General features: G+C 44.0%; 3 protein-coding genes across 4 annotated transcripts in view; 1 reads left to right on the forward strand and 2 right to left on the reverse strand.

Annotated features, from left to right (window-relative positions):
- The window catches only part of LOC311504239 (microfibril-associated glycoprotein 4-like), a gene marked incomplete at its 5' end in the record, with an annotated part of 417,732 nt that overhangs the window by 215,382 nt on the left and 183,373 nt on the right, over nucleotides 1-18,977 (reverse strand). The gene's annotated exons all lie outside the window — the stretch shown is intronic.
- On the forward strand, nucleotides 2,118-11,664 carry LOC311503977 (prolyl 4-hydroxylase subunit alpha-1-like). Of its 2 annotated transcripts, XM_084566918.1 has the most exons (16): nucleotides 2,118-2,254; nucleotides 3,358-3,446; nucleotides 3,526-3,622; nucleotides 4,018-4,169; nucleotides 4,437-4,574; nucleotides 4,902-5,144; nucleotides 5,220-5,407; nucleotides 5,489-5,665; nucleotides 6,384-6,454; nucleotides 8,436-8,501; nucleotides 8,976-9,075; nucleotides 9,168-9,221; nucleotides 9,314-9,379; nucleotides 10,028-10,096; nucleotides 10,380-10,476; nucleotides 11,380-11,664. In XM_084566918.1, the coding sequence occupies exons 2-16, from the start codon at nucleotides 3,359-3,361 to the stop codon at nucleotides 11,448-11,450; spliced, it is 1,677 nt and encodes a 558-aa protein (XP_084423044.1). In that variant the 5' UTR covers nucleotides 2,118-2,254; nucleotide 3,358; the 3' UTR covers nucleotides 11,451-11,664. The 2 variants fall into 2 exon arrangements, with proteins under 2 accessions (XP_084423044.1, XP_084423043.1); XM_084566917.1 differs by lacking the exon at nucleotides 8,436-8,501.
- arg1 (arginase 1) lies at nucleotides 13,965-18,735 on the reverse strand (the record flags this gene model as incomplete). The annotated part of the gene is made up of 8 exons (XM_084567005.1): nucleotides 13,965-14,234; nucleotides 14,327-14,463; nucleotides 14,574-14,678; nucleotides 14,809-14,903; nucleotides 16,088-16,247; nucleotides 16,311-16,485; nucleotides 18,463-18,535; nucleotides 18,625-18,735. 8 exons carry the CDS (start codon nucleotides 18,733-18,735, stop codon nucleotides 14,071-14,073), a joined length of 1,020 nt encoding a protein of 339 aa, XP_084423131.1. The 3' UTR covers nucleotides 13,965-14,070.

Below are 18,977 nucleotides of genomic sequence, written 5' to 3' on the forward strand. Positions count from 1 at the left end.
CAGCATCACCACTAGGTGGCACTAAATCACTGACACTGGTCCTTTAAAGGATTATAGTTTTATAATTTATTCTCAGACAACCTCTTTCTCACAGGTTTATGGCTTTGTTTTAAAAATATTTGACTTTATTTCTAAAGAATTTATAACTCTGTTCTGAAAATATTGAATTTATTTCAGCTTTTAAAGAAGTCTTTCTTCCACGTTTTACATCTTTATCAAAACTCAACAGCAGCTGAAGTCCTGAAATAACTTTTATCTGAAATGTTGCATGTTTTTCTTGAACCTGCTTTTTACGATGACATTATCACATAATCATCTTGCTAACAGTGATCTGATAATAGAAAGAGAGAGGAAGCACTGAAAGCAGGAAGTAAACTTTTCAAACTACCGGCTCTGATTTTATCACAGACTGAAGAAGAAGAAAAGTTCTGCAGGAAGTCCTGATCCTCTTTAACAGATCTTCTTACTGATGTGGAACAGTCGGTGAAATCTTCCTTCAACGTGTCTTTAACGGACGGTTCGTTGAGCAGCTTCTTCCTCAGGATGTTTTCTACAAACAGAAGCATGAATGACAACACAGAGCTGCACATAAACACTTTGGACGCTTTATATTTGCACAAACTCAACTTCAATGTACAACTTCTTCTTCTTCACATGGTAACCAGACACTAGCAGCCTTTAATGTTTTTGTACAATATTTGTACGTGTCCTGTAAATATGCCTGGTATATATGATGATGATGATGATGATGATGATGATGAAGGGCCTGTGGGTTGTCTCTCTCTTTTCAACCAGTGTCACAGTCACTGAACAGGAGGTTCTGTTTTACACTGTTTCTCATCTTAAGACACTTTCACAATAAACTTTCTCTTTCTTCCTGTGACGCTGTCGTCGTTTCATGTCAGATATTTAACAGTTACTTCATACAGAGGCTCTGACTCAGGGGCCTCAGGGGCCTCAGGGGCCTCAGGGGCCTTAGGGGCCAAGGGCCTTGTACCTGTCTGTAAGCCTATTAATGGATTCACTGTATTAGTAGAAAGTATAATAATAGAACATCACTAAGACCTGATATATACGAGAAATAACAGCTAATTATAAGATGAAACGAGACTTGATTATACAGATATGATGAAACAAGTAATTAATTCAATTCAATTCAATTTTATTTATATAGCGTCAATAACAATACAAATCGTCTCAAGACGCTTTACAAAAACCCGGCCTGAAACCTCCAGAGCAGCCTGAAGGCAACGGTGGCAGGAAAAACTCCCTTTTAACAGGAAGAAACCTCGAGCAGAACCCAGCTCATATGGAGGAACCCATCTGCCTAAGGCCAGCCGGGTACAGACAGAAGAAAGAGAGAAGAGAACAGCAAAGAGAGAAGAGAAGAGAACAGCAAGATAAACATACATCTGTCATAGATACACATATCTGACTAAAGCGTACATGTGGAATCTTATGATACAAACTGATGATGTTACAGGACAGTTTGAAAATGTAAGAGGAATCATAGGCAGGTTGGAGAATTGTTCATTCAGGTAGGAGTGGATAACTGCAGGATTCCATGAAGACTGGGCAGGCTGATGAGACCACGAGATACTCACAAGAAGGGGGGGGGGGGGGGGGGGCACACACAGCAGTAAACATTCTACGTAGTAATAGCACAGAATTGTATGACTAGTAGTTATACAAGGTAAGATTAGAAAAGACAAGACGAGATAATGTATATAAATATATATATATAAAACAATATGTATTATATATGTATTATATATTTATATATTTGCAGTCTAATTACAGCTTTATTATATTATATTATATTATATTATATTATATTATATTATATTATAATTTATTATATTATATTATATTATATTATATTATATTATATTATATTATAATTTATTATATTATATTATATTATATTATATTATATTATATTATAATTTATTATATTATATTATATTATATTATATTATATTATAATTTATGGCTAAATATGAGCGAATGTTATGAAAACACGAGGAACGTGTTCACTCCAGTCCAGCAGGGGGCGGGGTGATGTCATATCCTGAAACAAGCGAAGAAGAAGAAGCAGAAGAAGAAGCAGAAGAAGAAGAAGGAGGAGGTTTGTTGTGCTAGCTTGTCTGAGCAGCGGCTAAATCTTGGAGGAGTCTTTCTGTTGTTTGAGGAGAAGTTTTGGACCAAACGTGACATCTTTGTGTCTTCACGCTTCAGTCCGGACACAAACACGGTAACAATAAAACTGTTTAATGTCCCCGTTATAAACCAAACGCATTACATTACCCAGGAATGTGTGTGTATAACGGAGGTCGGGTTACACTCTAGAAATTTCCTCCCGTTGTCCGAACACTAAAAAACGTTGCACCGTGTTCGTGGACAGGTGAGTTCCGGTCAGGTTTACCTGCGCCCTGCGAGTTTGATCTGATAACAACAGGAAAGCACGATAATGTCGTTATTTAGTGAATCTGAGCTGGAACAACCGATTAATCGAGTCATTTGAATTTTTTTTTAAACAATTTATTATATAAATTAACTCCAGTTAATTTATATAATAAAACAGTGAAACTGTAACAATACAAAACAATAAAATTAAATAAACAATAAATTTTAATGTCTTAATAATAATGACTTCATATCAGTGTCGGTGCAGATTAATCGTCTGATAATCGATTAATTGATTAATTGTTGTTTTTCTAGATCTTAATTCTTAAAAGCCATAAAAACCCTGAGATCTGTTTATTAACCAAATTAAAAATGTTTAATTTTACTGTTGCATGAAGTTGTTGAACCAACCAGAGACATGATTCACTGTTTATTCACTAACTCATTAATCAACTAATCATAAATAACAGTAAAATTAAATATTTCAGCCGGTCGTGATGAAAGTTTTCACTGTTTCCTGATGTTTTGTGGACTCTGTTGGCTCTTTGCTGTTATCTACTTTATATTTTTATGAGTTTATTTTCCTCATGTGCATTTCTTGTCATTTATTTATTAACTTCTAAATAATTGTCTAAATTAATTCACACATGTTGAGCTTCACTGAATATTTTATCTTATATTTATCTGTTTGTCTTCTTAAATGATTCATCTTAATTTTTTCCTCTCAATAATTGTGAAACATGTCTGTAACAGAAACATAAAATATAATCCTCTGGTGAAAAATATTTAATTTAAGTCGTATAATTAGAAGCAACTCATAATAGTTAATTGATGAAGATTAATCAGGTAATCGCTGCATCTCTAGAATAAATAAATAAATAATGCCACAGACTTTTTAAAGAATCTGCAGTTTGTTTGTTAACGGTTTTATTTCCGTCTGTCTCTCTGCAGGATGGCTCCGTCTCAGTGGTTCCTGATCCATCTCCTCTTCTTCACCTCCTCCTCCTCCTCTGCTCACAATGACTTCTTCACCTCCATCGGTGAGTTAATCCTTTCTTTCTCCATGAAAACAAACCCAGGTGGAGCTGGACCAGGTGTTCCTAATAAAGTGTCTCTCAGGTCAGATGACCGACCTCCTGTTCATGGAGAAAGACCTGGTGGCCTCCCTGAAGACGTACATCCAAGCCGAGGAGAACAAACTGGAGCAGATCAAGAAGTAAGACCTTCATTCATTCATTCATTCATTCATTCAAGATGTTTTCACACGGCACCAGATAAGTCATTACACCGATCAGTCATAACATTATGACCACCTGCCTGGATGTCCAGCTCCAGATTTTAATGGTGTGTAGGGTGTCCCAGTTTTCCCCCTGGTCTGGTTTTTTCTTCTCCTTCTTCCATGACCATGTCTCTTGTTCTTCTCATTCCTTGGACTTCCTCCTCCCCCTCCTAACTCTCCTCTTCCTCTTCCTCCTCCTCCTCCTCTTCCCCGTCATAATGTTATTGTTGATCGGTGTATAACAGAACCACACAGGGTTATTGTTGTCTCTTCTGGTGAGAATTACGTCCTCTGAGTTGACAGAGACGTCTTTCTCTCTGTCCTGTGTCCAGATGGGCGGACAGGCTGGACGTCCTCTCGGCGGCGGCTGTCCAGGACCCCGAGGGTTTCCTGGGTCACCCGGTCAACGCCTTCAAGCTGATGAAGAGACTGAACACAGAGTGGGCGGAGCTGGAGAGCCTGGTGCTCAGCGACATGTCTGACGGTACTGCTGGATTCTTGGCGGCTTTGACTCTAGTCAACCGTTAAAACAGAAGAAGAAGAAGAAGAAGTGTTGATGCTAATGGGACATGGTTTTGGTTTATGGCAGAACTCAAATAAATAACTACAAAAGATAGAGCTTGGCCAGAGACCAATCTGATCATCTTAAAAATACCGATACCGATCGGGACATCCCCTTCCTCCCTAACATCCGCCCTGGTTGTCTAAGTAACATGGCGCTGACGGCTCCTCTTCTTCTGTGGTTTTTCAGCGTTCATCTCCAACCTCACCATCCAGCGTCAGCACTTCCCCAATGATGACGACCAGATCGGAGCGGCCAAAGCTCTGATGAGGCTGCAGGACACCTACCAGCTGGACACCGACACCATCTCCAGCGGAGAGCTGCAAGGTTACCTCACAGATCACAGATTACCAGGATGGTGTCGGATTCTTAGAAGGAAGTTAGAAGAAAGTTTTAAAGTTGTTTTATCTGCTAGAATCTGTCTAGAGCTTCAGTGACTGATTAAAGTTGATACTTTAAGTGACTACTAGATGGACGTATTGGGTTTATTATCTGTAGTACCACCATTAGCCACTAGATGGACACAATGACCACGTATGATATTGACACTCAGGGCTCAGATTCAGTCAGTCAAGTCACCATGTGGTTCATAGTTGATGTAGGATCATGTGGACAGACTCTAAAGGACAGAAGATAATAAATGAATCTGCTCAGGCTTGTCCTCGGCTGCTGCCTTGACGGTGGACGACTGCTACGACCTCGGGAAGGTGGCGTACTCTGAGGCCGACTACTACCACACCGAGCTGTGGATGCTCCAGGCTCTGAAGCAGCTGGACCAGGGGGAGGCGTCCGGCGGCGTGGACGCCGTCACCATCCTGGACTACCTGAGCTTCTCCGTCTACCAGCAGGGGGAGCTGGAGCGAGCGCTGGACTTCACCAAGAGGCTGCTGGAGCTCGGTCAGTGTCACAGTGATGTTTCAGACTCGTGTTAAGCTCCGGGTTTCATTAAAGTCGTTCCTTCTGCCCAGTCAGACCCGACTCACCAGAGAGCCAACGGCAACCTGAAGTACTTTGAGTACCAGCTGGCCAAACAGAAGAAGGTGGAGGACGGGGAGGAGGCCGGGGGGAGGCAGAAGACGGAGAACAAGGGTCGACCTGACGATTACCTGCCGGAGAGGAGGAAGTACGAGCAGCTGTGTCGGGGCGAAGGCATCAAGCTGGTGAGGAGAGGAAACTGTGACTGAGACTAAATCAAAGATGGCCGCCAGCTTCACTCTCAGCTCTCCCGTCTTCCCGTTCAGACTCCTCGCAGGCAGAGCCGCCTCTTCTGCCGTTACCACGACAACAGCCGCCACCCGAGGTTCGTGATTGGCCCGGTGAAGGAGGAGGACGAGTGGGACCGTCCGCACATCGTCCGCTACCACGACGTCGTGTCTGAGAAGGAGATGGAGAAGGTGAAGGAGCTGGCCAAGCCCAGGGTGAGTCAGGCTTTATTCATCACGTCTGAGGCTGACGAGACGCATGAAGAGAGAACGACTCCAGGACGTACTGACCTGAACACAGGACGATGATCACGTGATGCACCTGGCTGCATCTTTATGTGTTTGAATTAAAGGCAGCGACAGCAGAGATTCAGTTTGTCATTGGTTCCAGAGGGTTGTGACGTCACATCAGTCTTTTCCCTCTGGATTCTAAATAATCCTCAACTTAGCTCTGAATGCTACGCTAGCTTTGTGCTACGCTAGCTTTGTGCTACGCTAGCTTTGTGCTACGCTAGCTTTGTGCTACGCTAGCTTTGTGTTCTGAAACTGGAACTGAAACGTCCTCCACCTGCAGACAGAGTCTCTGTGTTGAGAACTGATTCTGCTCCAGTAAAGATCTGCTGGACCAATCAGATCATTTGGGGGCGGGGCTTAATGAAGAGTAACAGTAGTCATACACGTCATTTGATTAGTTTAAATGTCTCTGATTGGTTGGAGGAGGATCCAGGTGATGGAGAGTAATAAACTCTGAGAAGCGTCGTCCTGTATTCAGATCAGTGCTACAGTCAGACATGCATGAATCCTCCATAGACACTAGAGGTCAGTAGAGGTCAGTAGATGTCAGTAGATGTCAGTAGATGTCAGTAGATGTCAGTCGGTGCTTCGGGGAGTCGTCTTGTGTCTCCCTGTAACTGTCGGCCGATTGGCTCCACAGCTCCATCGAGCCACCATCTCCAACCCCGTTACCGGAGTTCTGGAGACGGCCCACTACCGCATCAGTAAGAGGTAAGAGCTGCTGAGCTGGAGGGACGTCAACAGAGGTGTGGTGGGGGGGGGGCATCCTGTCCTCCCTGTCCTCCCTGTCCTCCCTGTCCTCCCTGTCCTCCCCCCTCTGTGTCGGCTGATGTCCTGGCAAGAGCGGAAAATTCAACTAAAGACAAATTAATCTTTTTATTCTAAGGAATATTTTTTTCTGGTGACATTAAAATAAATTTGCTCAGTGGAGCAGCAGTGAAATGTTTTTAAGACTAAAGGAAGAAAGAAAAATAATAGTTTGACCGTCCAGGTTTATCTTGTTGCTCTAAATAATTTTGAATGGTTTCTAAATGTCCACATGATATATTATATATGACTGTAATAAAAGGTTAAAGTTAATTGCTGATTTCTAATTTCCAGCTTAGAAGAGTCTGAGATCTGTATATTATTATTTAATAAAAAGAAAAAGAAAGAATCTGACCTGATCTGTAGATAGTTTATGACGTTATAACAACATTAATATTATTTAGTTTTCATGTTGTAATAATGTTAAAGGATCTTAATGCTGGCTCCAAACACCAGGGGGCGCTGCAGCACAGAGAGGGTTAAATAATAGATAATAATTATAAAGATGATTATAATAGAGAAAGTAATAATCATTCTCATCACAATAAAACAGATTGAATATAAGAAACTTTATAAATCTCTGTTGAAACTCATGTTTGAGTTTGGTCTCTTGCCAAGAATGAAGCTGCTGTCGTTTGTCTCCAGAGACGAACGAGTTTAACTCTTTAACTTAGTCGTGGAGGCAACAGGAGAATCTGACGGCTTCATGTTTCTGCTTTAAATCAACAAACGTTTAACGTTAATTCATTAATTTATACACAAACAGAATGATTAAAGTTAAATTCATGCATGAAGGTCCTGGACCTGTTCAACCTGGACTCTAGAGACCAGATCAGTGTTCACACCTGGACCTGTTCAACCTGGACTCTAGAGACCAGATCAGTGTTCACACCTGGACCTGTTCAACCTGGACTCTAGAGACCAGATCAGTGTTCACACCTGGACCTGTTCAACCTGGACTCTAGAGACCAGATCAGTGTTCACACCTGGACCTGTTTAACCTGGACTCTAGAGACCAGATCAGTGTTCACACCTGGACCTGTTCAACCTGGACTCTAGAGACCAGATCAGTGTTCACACCTGGACCTGTTTAACCTGGACACTAGAGACCAGATCTGTGTTCACACCTGGACCTGTTTAACCTGGACTCTAGAGACCAGATCTGTGTTCACACCTGGACCTGTTTAACCTGGACTCTAGAGACCAGATCAGTGTTCACACCTGGACCTGTTTAACCTGGACACTAGAGACCAGATCAGTGTTCACACCTGGACCTGTTTAACCTGGACTCTAGAGACCAGATCAGCGTTCAAACCTGGACCTGTTCAACCTGGACCTGTTCAACCTGGACTCTAGAGACCAGATCAGTGTTCACACCTGGACCTGTTCAACCTGGACTCTAGAGACCAGATCAGTGTTCACACCTGGACCTGTTCAACCTGGACTCTAGAGACCAGATCAGTGTTCACACCTGGACCTGTTCAACCTGGACACTAGAGACCAGATCAGTGTTCACACCTGGACCTGTTCAACCTGGACACTAGAGACCAGATCAGTGTTCACACCTGGACCTGTTTAACCTGGACACTAGAGACCAGATCAGTGTTCACACCTGGACCTGTTTAACCTGGACACTAGAGACCAGATCAGTGTTCACACCTGGACCTGTTTAACCTGGACTCTAGAGACCAGATCAGGACGGATGTTAATGTGACGTCTGAACTTTTATAATTCTCCTGCTGTCTCTCTGACTGCAGCGTCTCTGAGTCGACTAGTGACCCGTCTCTCTCTGTCTCTGTCTCTCTGTCTCTCTGTCCTCTCTGTCCTCTCTGTCTCTGTCTCTCTGTCCTCTCTGTAATATAATGTGATTGGTGAGCTAGCTCAGACGTGCCACGGTGCATGACCCTCAGACAGGCAAACTGACCACGGCCCATTACAGAGTCTCCAAGAGGTAAGATCTGGACGGTGGCGTCACTCTTCTTCTGCTGGTGCAGCTTTGTCAGCTTCAAACCCAGAGCAGGTCGTCATAGTAACACACATTTACATAAAGCAGAGTACTTGTTGTCTTCCATGTTGAGATGACGATTAAAAACGTTCAAACTATCTATTAAAAGTAAATTTAAAAAGGATTAAAAGTTAAATATTTTCATCTAATTTCAGCCCTAAAATAAAAACCAAAGAAGAAGAAGAAGTCCCAGACAGATGTTGGAAAGATGAATAAATAAACAAGTCTAAAAGACAAGACTCAGATCTGTCTCAGTCACTTCCTCTCCTCACCCTCCTCACCCTCCTCACCCTCCTCACCCTGTTTCCATCTCCTCACCCTGAGTCTCCCCCAGTGTCGACCGGCTTGTGTCTAACTTCTCCAGTGAGTCAGTGTCCTCCTCTGTCCTCCTCTGTCCTCCTCTGTCCTCTGTCCTCTCAGCGCTTGGCTCGGAGCGTTTGAACATCCTGTTGTGGACAAGATCAACCAGAGAATTGAGGACATCACCGGCCTGGACGTGTCCACAGCCGAGGACCTGCAGGTAACGGACCACCTGTATATAATAGAATAGAATAGAATAGAATAGAATAATGTGTCTAATAATGTGACCCGTGTCTCTGGCGTCTGACGCAGGTGGCGAACTACGGCGTGGGAGGTCAGTATGAGCCTCACTACGACTTTGGACGGGTAAATAATTAATCAGCAGCTCAGAGACGAAGACAGATCTGGATGTTGACGTGATGTGAAGACGTTTACTTCCTGTTTCCTGGTTGTTACAGAAAGATGAACCGGACGCGTTTGAAGGGCTGGGAACCGGGAACAGGATCGCTACCTGGCTGCTCTACGTCAGTGAGACGCCTGTCTGTTCTCTGATCTACACCTGTCTGCTCTACACATGTCTGTTCTCTGATCTACACCTGTCTGTTCTCTGATCTACACCTGTCTGATCTACACCTGTCTGCTCTCTGATCTACACCTCTCTGATCTACACCTCTCTGATCTACACCTGTCTGATCTACACCTCTCTGATCTACACCTGTCTGATCTACACCTGTCTGCTCTCTGATCTACACCTGTCTGATCTACACCTGTCTGATCTCTGATCTACACCTGTCTGCTCTCTGATCTACACCTGTCTGATCTACACCTCTCTGATCTACACCTGTCTGATCTACACCTGTCTGCTCTCTGATCTACACCTCTCTGATCTACACCTGTCTGATCTCTGATCTACACCTGTCTGCTCTCTGATCTACACCTGTCTGCTCTACACCTGTCTGCTCTCTGATCTACACCTGTCTGATCTACACCTGTCTGCTCTCTGATCTACACCTCTCTGATCTACACCTCTCTGATCTACACCTGTCTGATCTACACCTCTCTGATCTACACCTGTCTGATCTACACCTGTCTGATCTACACCTGTCTGATCTACACCTGTCCGTTCTCTGATCCACTGACTGATTTCTTTCTTTCTTTACTTCCTGCTGCAGATGAGCGACGTGCAGGCAGGGGGCGCCACAGTCTTCACTGATGTTGGAGCTGCTGTTTGGCCCAAAAAGGTGAAGAAGAGAAGAGACTAAGTCAGAGGAGTTAGAGATCAATCCTTGATGATTCAGGTTCTTTTATTCTGGCCAACGACCCACTCTAGTTCATCTTTAATAATAGTTTAATATTTTAATTAAATTAAATATGAAATGATAGTGAGCTATGTCCAGATCTGATGTAAACTGACTATTTAATGTGATAGATGATTATTATTCAGTTGTTTTCTATCGTTAATGAGATCAGTTCACTGAGTGATGTTTATTTGAGGTTAAAATCAGCTGATCTGTGTCCCTGCAGGGGACGGCTGTGTTCTGGTACAACCTGTTTCCCAGCGGAGAAGGAGACTATCAGACAAGACACGCTGCCTGTCCCGTACTGGTCGGGAACAAGTGGGGTGAGTCCGTTCCCCAAAATACATTTATATAGATTATTATTATTAAAGTAAATATTTGATCAGTAAATTCTTGACATGAATTTATTCACACATTTTATTTTATTTTATTTTATTTTTTCTTATTTTATTTCATTTTATTTCATTTTATTTCATTTTTTCATATTCTATTTTATTTGATGTTATTTTATTTTTTTATTTTATTTTATCTTATTTTATCTTATTTTATTTTATTTTAACTTATTTGTTCTTATTTTATTTCATTTTATTTCATTTTTTCTTATTCTATATTATTTGATCTTATTTTATTTTTTCTTATTCTGTTTTATTTGATCTTATTTAATTTTTTTTATTTTATCTGATTGTATTTTATTTTATTTTATCTCATTTTATTTTATCTTATTTTTTTATTTTTCTTATTTTATTTTATCTCATTTTATTTGATCTTATTTTATTTTTTCTTATTCTGTTTTATTTGATCTTATTTTATTTTTTTATTTTATCTGATTTTATTTTATTTTATTTTATCTCATTTTATTTTATCTGATTTTATTTTTTCTTATCTTATTTTATCTTATTTTATTTCATTTTCTTATTTTATTTTATCTGATTTTATTTTATTTTATTTTATTTTATTTTATTTTATCTTATTTTATTTTATTTTATTATTTTATTTTATTTTATTTTATTTGATCTTATTTTATTTTATTTTATAATTGAGGCAGGTTTTTCTTCAAATATTTTATCTATAATCTTTAGACATTTGAAGACGGTGGATTCTTCAGAACATTCAGATGAAGATGAATCTTATTAATTCCTTTAGAATGAAACTAAATTGAATAAAGTTTAATAATAATGAGACAGTTAATAATCTAATGTTAATGTTTATCTCTTTATTTATTTCAGTCTCAAACAAATGGATCCATGAACGAGGGCAGGAGTTCAGGAGACGCTGTGGCCTCCAGGAGACAGACTGACCTCTGACTCCTCCTCCTCTTAGACGTCTTCCTCCTCCTCCTCCTCCTCCTCCTCGTCTCAAAGCTGCTCATGTGATGTGACACATTTATTTTTATCTTGTTTCTGTGTCTTTGCCTCTGAAGTCGTTTTTATTTGATCAGGTTTTAGGTTCATGAAGAACAAAGAACGACGTAGAAAAGCAGCGACTCAGTCATCAACATCAGGACTGAGCTGAATGGAGACGCTGGTCTGGTCTGGTCTGACCTGGTCTGATCTGGTCTGGTCTGGTCTGGTCTGATCTGTTCTGACCTGATCTGATCTGACCTGGTCTGGTCTGACCTGGTCTGACCTGACCTGGTCTGGTCTGGTCTGATCTGTTCTGACCTGATCTGATCTGGTCTGGTCTGATCTGATCTGATCTCTGATCTGACCTGGTCTGGTCTGACCTGGTCTGACCTGACCTGGTCTGGTCTGGTCTGGTCTGATCTGTTCTGACCTGGTCTGGTCTGACCTGGTCTGGTCTGGTCTGGTCTGATCTGTTCTGACCTGGTCTGGTCTGACCTGGTCTGGTCTGGTCTGGTCTGGTCTGAACAGGATCAGTCTCTTTAATGTTTCTCTACGTCGTTCTTTCTTCTCTGGTACGATGAGATGAGACGTCAGATGTTTTTAGGTCGGTGCCTTCTGTTACTGTTTTTTTTTTTTACTTGTTTGTGACTGTTACCGTGGCAACGCACAGCATCACTACTCCGGCTCTCCGCTGGTTCTGGCGTTGTCTGGTTACCATAGAAACACATGGAGCCATTAATTCTCTGTCAGTGACCCGGTGATTGGTCGGCTGACCACCAATCAGAGAGCTCCTCCCCTTCTTCAGGTCTTGACTTCCCGTGTTACTGTTGCTAGGTTACACAAACATGAGCCTTAGATAAACGCTGAGAGCCCGTTAGCGGTGAAACTCGATTCTTAACCACTTTAGAGGCTGAAAACATTAGCATGGCGGCTAACGGTAGCCCTGCTGCTAACGTTAGCCGCCTGGCCTCCATGCTACCTCTGATGTCATTGTAATGAACTTTGTGTAACGGGCCTCAACGAAGGGGAGGAGCTCTCTGATTGGTGGTTAGTGGACCAATCACAGGGCTCCTGATAAAAGTGTTTTTTATCTTGTTAGTTCCTTAAGCTTTTTATTTTATATTTTATATTTTCAGACTTTATTTTCATTCTGTAGATTTAAAACGTTTTAAAAACCTGACGCTCCAGTTTAGAATCTTATACTGGTCTGCCACTTCATTAGGTACACTAGTGAAAACACTGATCACCAGGTGAACCAGCAGCTTCCTGAAACTGTTTCTACATCAGGTCATGAAGGAGGCTTTAGTTCAGGACTGTACCCGTACCTAATGTTTTGGCCGGTGCGTGTATATAATGTGACAGGTCCGGTTCCTCCCCTCCATCCACCAATACGCTCCATGTGTGTCGAGGCTGTTTCAGCCTGGAGGTCGTTCACCCCCCCCCACCCCCCACCCCCCCCTTTATTTACAGACATGATGACTCTCAATGATCCTCTGAACACTGGTGACGTTGCTCCAGCAGGTTGTGTTGAAGTTGCACTCCTCCTCTTTGTGTGATTGTTTAAATCAGTATAAAGTATAAAGAATGTAAAGGACGACGTGTCTGTGTCCTGATGTTAAACATGTTAAACTCATAATAAACTAGAAGTTATTCTGCTGCAACAGAAAAACAACAAGACGTCTCAGTTCATGAAGCACAGTGATGATGATGATGATGATGATGATGATGATGATTTTATATAAAGCGTTCATCCAGTAACACGTCTCCGTAGATCACCTCCTCCTCAGAGTTAATGATTTATCTACGATGCTTTGATTCCTCCTCTGCCTCGTCACAGGTCAGTTAATGTCAGGTTATAATCTGTTGGTTTTATTTTGTAGTAATCTGAAGGGATTAGATCCACCACAGATCTTTACTGTTACAGGTCAGTAGAGTTTAATTCTCCTCTTTTATTGTTTCTATTCAGTGTTGATGTTCGTTAGTCGTTGAAGGAATTAATTCATTTGTTCCTGTTTCATGCAGCTGCAGCCTCTTCCTCTCTCCACTTAGTCTGGATAGATTATTATTCTCCATCTTTGTCTCAGGCTGTATTCTGTCTCTGATGCTCTTCTCCTGATGACGTCTACGTCCGTCAGTCTGGTCTGATCCAGGAGCTTCTGTTTCTGATTATTCATAAATCATTTCTCAGTAACGACCATCTGGGTCAGACCAGTAGAGACTTTAATGTTTACACGGTTGAAGCTGCAGCAGATGTAGATTATTGACCTCAGGTCTGTCAAACTCTTCTATTGTTGACTCAAACTGTAAAGACCCAACGTCCTCTAGAGTCAAGACTTCAGTTTATTCTGGATGTTTATACAAAACAAACAAAACTTTTATACAATTATCTGTCATTTAATAAATTAAAATAATCAAAATATTCATTAAAACATCATCAATGTAGAATTTGTGCTTTTAAAAGTGAACACAGCAGAGTGAGTTCAGGAAGACTGTGAGGCGTTCAGGTGTCCCTCTGTGAGGCGTTCAGGTGTCCCTCTGTGAGGCGTTCAGGTGTCAGGCCTTCCCTCGTCCCCGTTAAGGCTCGGGCATGGAATAATCCGGAGGGTGGTTTCCCTCCCGGACTCGTCCGAAGCAGCCGAGCAGCAGATCGACGGCGGTGTTGACCGTAGACAGGACGTCCTCCTCCGTCTGAGCCCTGAGGGGATTCACCTCCACTAGGTCCACCGCCGACAGGAGACCTGGACGTGGAGCAGGACGAGGAACATTTAGACCGGAGGGGTCTGGATCAACTACAAGAGGGACGCTGTGGACAGGACGGTCTGACAGTTACCTGTCTGACAGAGGTGTTCAGTGATGTACAGCCCCTCCCTGTAGGTGAGTCCTCCCACTACAGGCGTCCCAGTTGCCGGGGTAACGGAGGGGTCGATGGCGTCGATGTCGTAGCTCAGATGGATCGGTTTCTTCACCCTGGTTAAAAAAAAACGAGTCCCATCATCTTATTAATGTAGGTTTCATCTACAGATCATAGAGACCACATGGTCACCAGCGTCTTTATGTCATGAGGAGGCGGAGCTTACCTGGTGGACAGGTAGTCACATGTTTCCTCCATGACTCTGGACACGCCCAGTCGATCCACGGCCGTCATGGAGAACACCTTCACACCGAGAAGCTTCAGGATGAAGCTGAGGACAGAAACGAAGCCTCGTCACCAACTTAGAGGAGAGTCTGAACTAAGACCTGAACCCTGAGGAGGAAGAGGAGGAGGAGGAGGAGGAGGAGGAGGAGGAGGAGGAGGAGGAGGAACCAACTCACTGCTCTGCTGGATCCACGTCTCTCAGACCGATGTAGACCAGATCTCTGGCAGACACACAAGGTTTCAACCAGGAGAAGTTTGGTAGGACGGGAATCTGGAGACGGAAGAAGATGGACAGAACTTTAACATCTGATCTCACCTGAACATCACCTGGGAGGGAAGGAGGGAGGGAGGGAAGAGGAGGAGGGAAAGAAGGAGGAAGGAGGGAAAGAAGGAAGGAAGAAGGAAGAAAAGGAAGGAGGAAGAGAAGGAGGAAGGAAGGAAGAAGAAAAGAAGGAAGGAATAAAAGAAGGAAGGAGGAAGAGAAGAAGGAAGGAAGGAAGGAATAAAAGAAGGAAGGAGGAAGAGAAGAAGGAAGGAAGGAAGAAGAAAAGAAGGAAGGAAGGAGGAAGAGAAGAAGGAAGGAGGAAGAGAAGAAGGAAGGAAGAAGAAAAGAAGGAAGGAATAAAAGAAGGAAGGAAGAAAAGAAGGAAGGAAGGAGGAAGAGAAGAAGGAAGGAAGGAGGAAGAAAAGAAGGAAGGAAGGAGGAAGAGAAGAAGGAAGGAAGGAAGAAGAAAAGAAGGAAGGAAGGAGGAAGAGAAGAAGGAAGGAAGGAAGAAGAAAAGAAGGAAGGAAGGAGGAAGAGAAGAAGGAAGGAAGGAGGAAGAAAAGAAGGAAGGAAGGAGGAAGAGAAGAAGGAAGGAAGGAAGAAGAAAAGAAGGAAGGAAGGAGGAAGGAAGGAAGGAAGGAAGGAGAAAAGAAGGAAGGAAGAAGAAAGGAAGGAAGGAAGGAAGGAAGGAAGGAAGAGAAGAAGGAAGGACTGAGAAGAAGGAAGGAAGGAAGGGAAGAAGGAAGAGAAGGAAGGGAAGAAGGAAGGAAGAGAAGAAGGAAGGAAGGAAGGACTGAGAAGAAGGAAGAGAAGAAGGAAGGAAGGAAGGACTGAGAAGAAGGAAGGAAGGAAGGAAGGAAAGAAGGAAGGAAGAAGGAAGAGAAGGAAGGGAAGGAAGGGAAGAAGGAAGAGAAGGAAGGGAAGAAGGAAGGAAGAGAAGAAGGAAGGAAGGAAGGACTGAGAAGAAGGAAGAGAAGAAGGAAGGAAGGAAGGACTGAGAAGAAGGAAGAGAAGAAGGAAGGAAGGAAGGACTGAGAAGAAGGAAGGAAGGAAGGAAGGAAGGAAGGAAGGAAGGAAGAAGGAAGAGAAGAAGGAAGGAAGGAAGGACTGAGACCAGATCAGAGTTCACACCTGGACCTGTTCAACATGGACTCTAGAGACCAGACCAGGACAGACCAGGACTGGTTCACCTTGGCGTGCAGCTCATGGAGGAGGTAGGACATGGACTGTCCGTGGATGTTTCCTGTGTAGGAGGTCAGCGGCGTGTTGATGTCGGCGTGGGCGTCGACCCAAACGACGCCGAGCTCCCCGACGGCGGCCGAGTGTCCGTGGACGGAGCCGATGGCCAGACTGGAAACAGAGAACGACTTATTAATTAATATTTAAATCCTGGTCCGTGTGAAGAGTCGTCACCTGTGGTCTCCTCCCAGCATCACCGCCGTGTGGCCGTCCCTCTTCACCGCCTGCACCGCCTCAGACAGCCTCTGGTTGGCGCTGCCCACGGCCCGGACGCTCTTCAGCGCCCCCACCGGCTCGTCCACGGCCACCTCCTCAAAGGACAAGTTCCCATAATCCTTCACTGCACAGCCTGCACACACACGCAGCGGGGGGAGGTTAGACCATAGACATATAAACATAGACGCCTCATTGAGCGGGTTGGTCCGTTGTTGTGATGCGTCAACGTCCCCGACATATTGGGGGAGGCGGCTCTGTCCCGCGAACCAATACGAGTCAATGGAATGAACTTTATTAAGCGTCTTCTACAAAGTACTATAAACATTTACACATTCACACACGAACGTATGAGGAAACTGATGGGAAACAAAAACGTCTAACATTAACTACTCAGAATGTAATCAGACGTTGTTTTTAGTTCCTATCAGTTTCCTCATACGTTCGTGTGTGAATGTGTAAATGTTTATAGTACTTTGTAGAAGACGTTTAATAAAGTTCACTCCATTGACTCGTATTGGTTCGCAGGACAGAGCCGCCTCCTCCAATATGGCGGCGACGTTGACGTACGGTCCAGCACTCAATGAGGCGTCTATGTTTATATGTCTATGGGTTAGACGGGTCAGCGTGACGGCCTGATTTCCCAGCATGCTCTCTGGGTGAACATTAACAGCTTTCATGTTGCAATGAAAAGCAAACACGTCTCAGACTGATCGAGCTGCTGCAGAGGAATGAGTGACCTATGGAGGAGGAGGAGGAGGAGGAAGAGGGGGAGGAGGAGGAGGAGGAGGAGGAGGAGGAGGAAGAGGAGGAGGAGGAGGAAGAGGAGGAAGAGGAGGAAGAGGAGGAGGAGGAGGAGGAGGGGGAGGGGGAGGAGGAAGAGGAAGAGGAGGAGGTGAGGAGGAGGTGAGGAGGAGGTGAGGAGGAGGGGGAGGAGGAGGAGGGGGAGGGGGAGGAGGAGGAGGAGGGGGAGGAGGAGGAAGAGGAAGAGGAGGAGGTGAGGAGGAGGTGAGGAGGAGGTGAGGAGGAGGGGGAGGAGGAGGAGGGGGAGGGGGAGGAGGAGGAGGAGGGGGAGGAGGAGGAGGTGAGGAGGCGTTCACTGACCGTAGGAAATAAATGAACTGTTCTAGTTGGAGGATGAAGGTCAGAGTGTCTTCATCATTAAAACACAGAGAAGCTTCCAGGTTCAGGTCTAATCTGAGTCTTTGTCTCTAGAATAAATCAGATCTTAACATGTGAGAGTCTTTCCATCTGGTTCCAACATCTGGATCATGTCTCCAAGTCAACCAGCAGCTGTTGATGGTTCTGATCCAGCGGTAGGTAGAGATCCATTAGAGACAGCAGCTGCTACAATATTCTACTGACCACATGATGGCGCTGCTGATTTACAGACACACAAACTGAGATCAGATCTCAAGTGCTGGCTGGGGACGCATGTGGAGACACATTGATATTAAGACCAGGTGGATGGACAGGTGAGACCAGGTGGATGGACAGGTGAGACCAGGTCACAGAAAACACTTTCACATAATCCAGTCTGAATATTATTAAACCTTAAACTAAGAAACTCCCAGAACCTTCATCCCACCATGGACTTGGTTCTAGTCCCGGTCCCAGTTCTAGCCTTGTCCTAGTTCCTGTCTTGGTTCTAGCCCTGGTCCTGATCCTACTCCTGGTTCTAGTTCTTGTCCTGGTCCTGGTCCTATAATCAAGTCTGAATATTATTTACATTATTCTGACCTTAAAAAACTCCCAGAACCTTCATTGTACCATGGACCTGGTTCTAGTCCCGGTCCTGATTCTAGTCATGGTTCTAGCTCTGGTTCTAGTCCTGGTCTTAGTTCTACTCCTGGTTCTAGCTCTGGTCCTGGTCCTAGTCCCAGTCTTAGTTCTACTCCTGGTTCTAGTTCCAGTCTTAGTTCTACTCCTGGTCCTAGTTCCAGTCTTAGTTCTACTCCTGGTTCTAGCTCTGGTCCTGGTCCTAGTTCCAGTCTTAGTTCTACTCCTGGTTCTAGCCCTGGTCCTGGTCTCTGCAGGGTCGTCCTGAGGACCGGAGACTAAATGTCCTCACAGGGTCCTGAAGTCTTTCTGGTCCCCCCAGGTGAACACTCACCTTGCTCCTGCAGTCGGTGCACCAGTCCTGCGGCTCTGATCCGGTCCGGTCCTCCCTCCACTCCGCCTCGGTGCTACGGAACCACCACAGAAGAAGAAGAAGAAGATGATGAATACCGGAACACACGCGGACACACATGTGAGGCTGTCCGCGCGCTCTCACCTGTCCCTTAGAGAAAGGTGCTCCGATGATTCCCACAGAGCGATGATGATGATGATGAAGGCTCCGCTTCACGGTGAGCGCGAGCTGCTGCAGCGTCCTCGCGCTCCTCATGCTGACACCGTCACTGACCGAGCGAGCGGCGCGAGCCTCCTAAAAAACCTCCGTGACGTCAGCGAGATACGACGAGGCTCCGCGAGCTCTGATCGAGCCGTGACGTAATGAGCGTCTAATTAAATTAGATCGTTTAAATGACGTAACCACGTGACTAAATATTTTAATATTAACAAAAATATATAATTATAAATAAATTAGACGTTTCTGTTGATTCTGTTTTTAATTATTAAAGACGATAA

Source organism: Chelon labrosus, assembly GCF_963514085.1.
Source record: "Chelon labrosus genome assembly, chromosome: 19".
Taxonomy (NCBI): Eukaryota; Metazoa; Chordata; class Actinopteri; order Mugiliformes; family Mugilidae; genus Chelon; species Chelon labrosus.

Excerpts from the sequence above, each read along its gene's own strand:
- LOC311503977 (XM_084566918.1), top strand. The coding sequence starts at position 3,359 with ATGGCTCCGTCTCAGTGGTTCCTGATCCATCTCCTCTTCTTCACCTCC. Across the intron at positions 9,076-9,167 it reads CCACAGCCGAGGACCTGCAG|GTGGCGAACTACGGCGTGGG; the intron begins GTAACGGACCAC and ends CGTCTGACGCAG. Across the intron at positions 9,380-10,027 it reads TCGCTACCTGGCTGCTCTAC|ATGAGCGACGTGCAGGCAGG; the intron begins GTCAGTGAGACG and ends TTCCTGCTGCAG.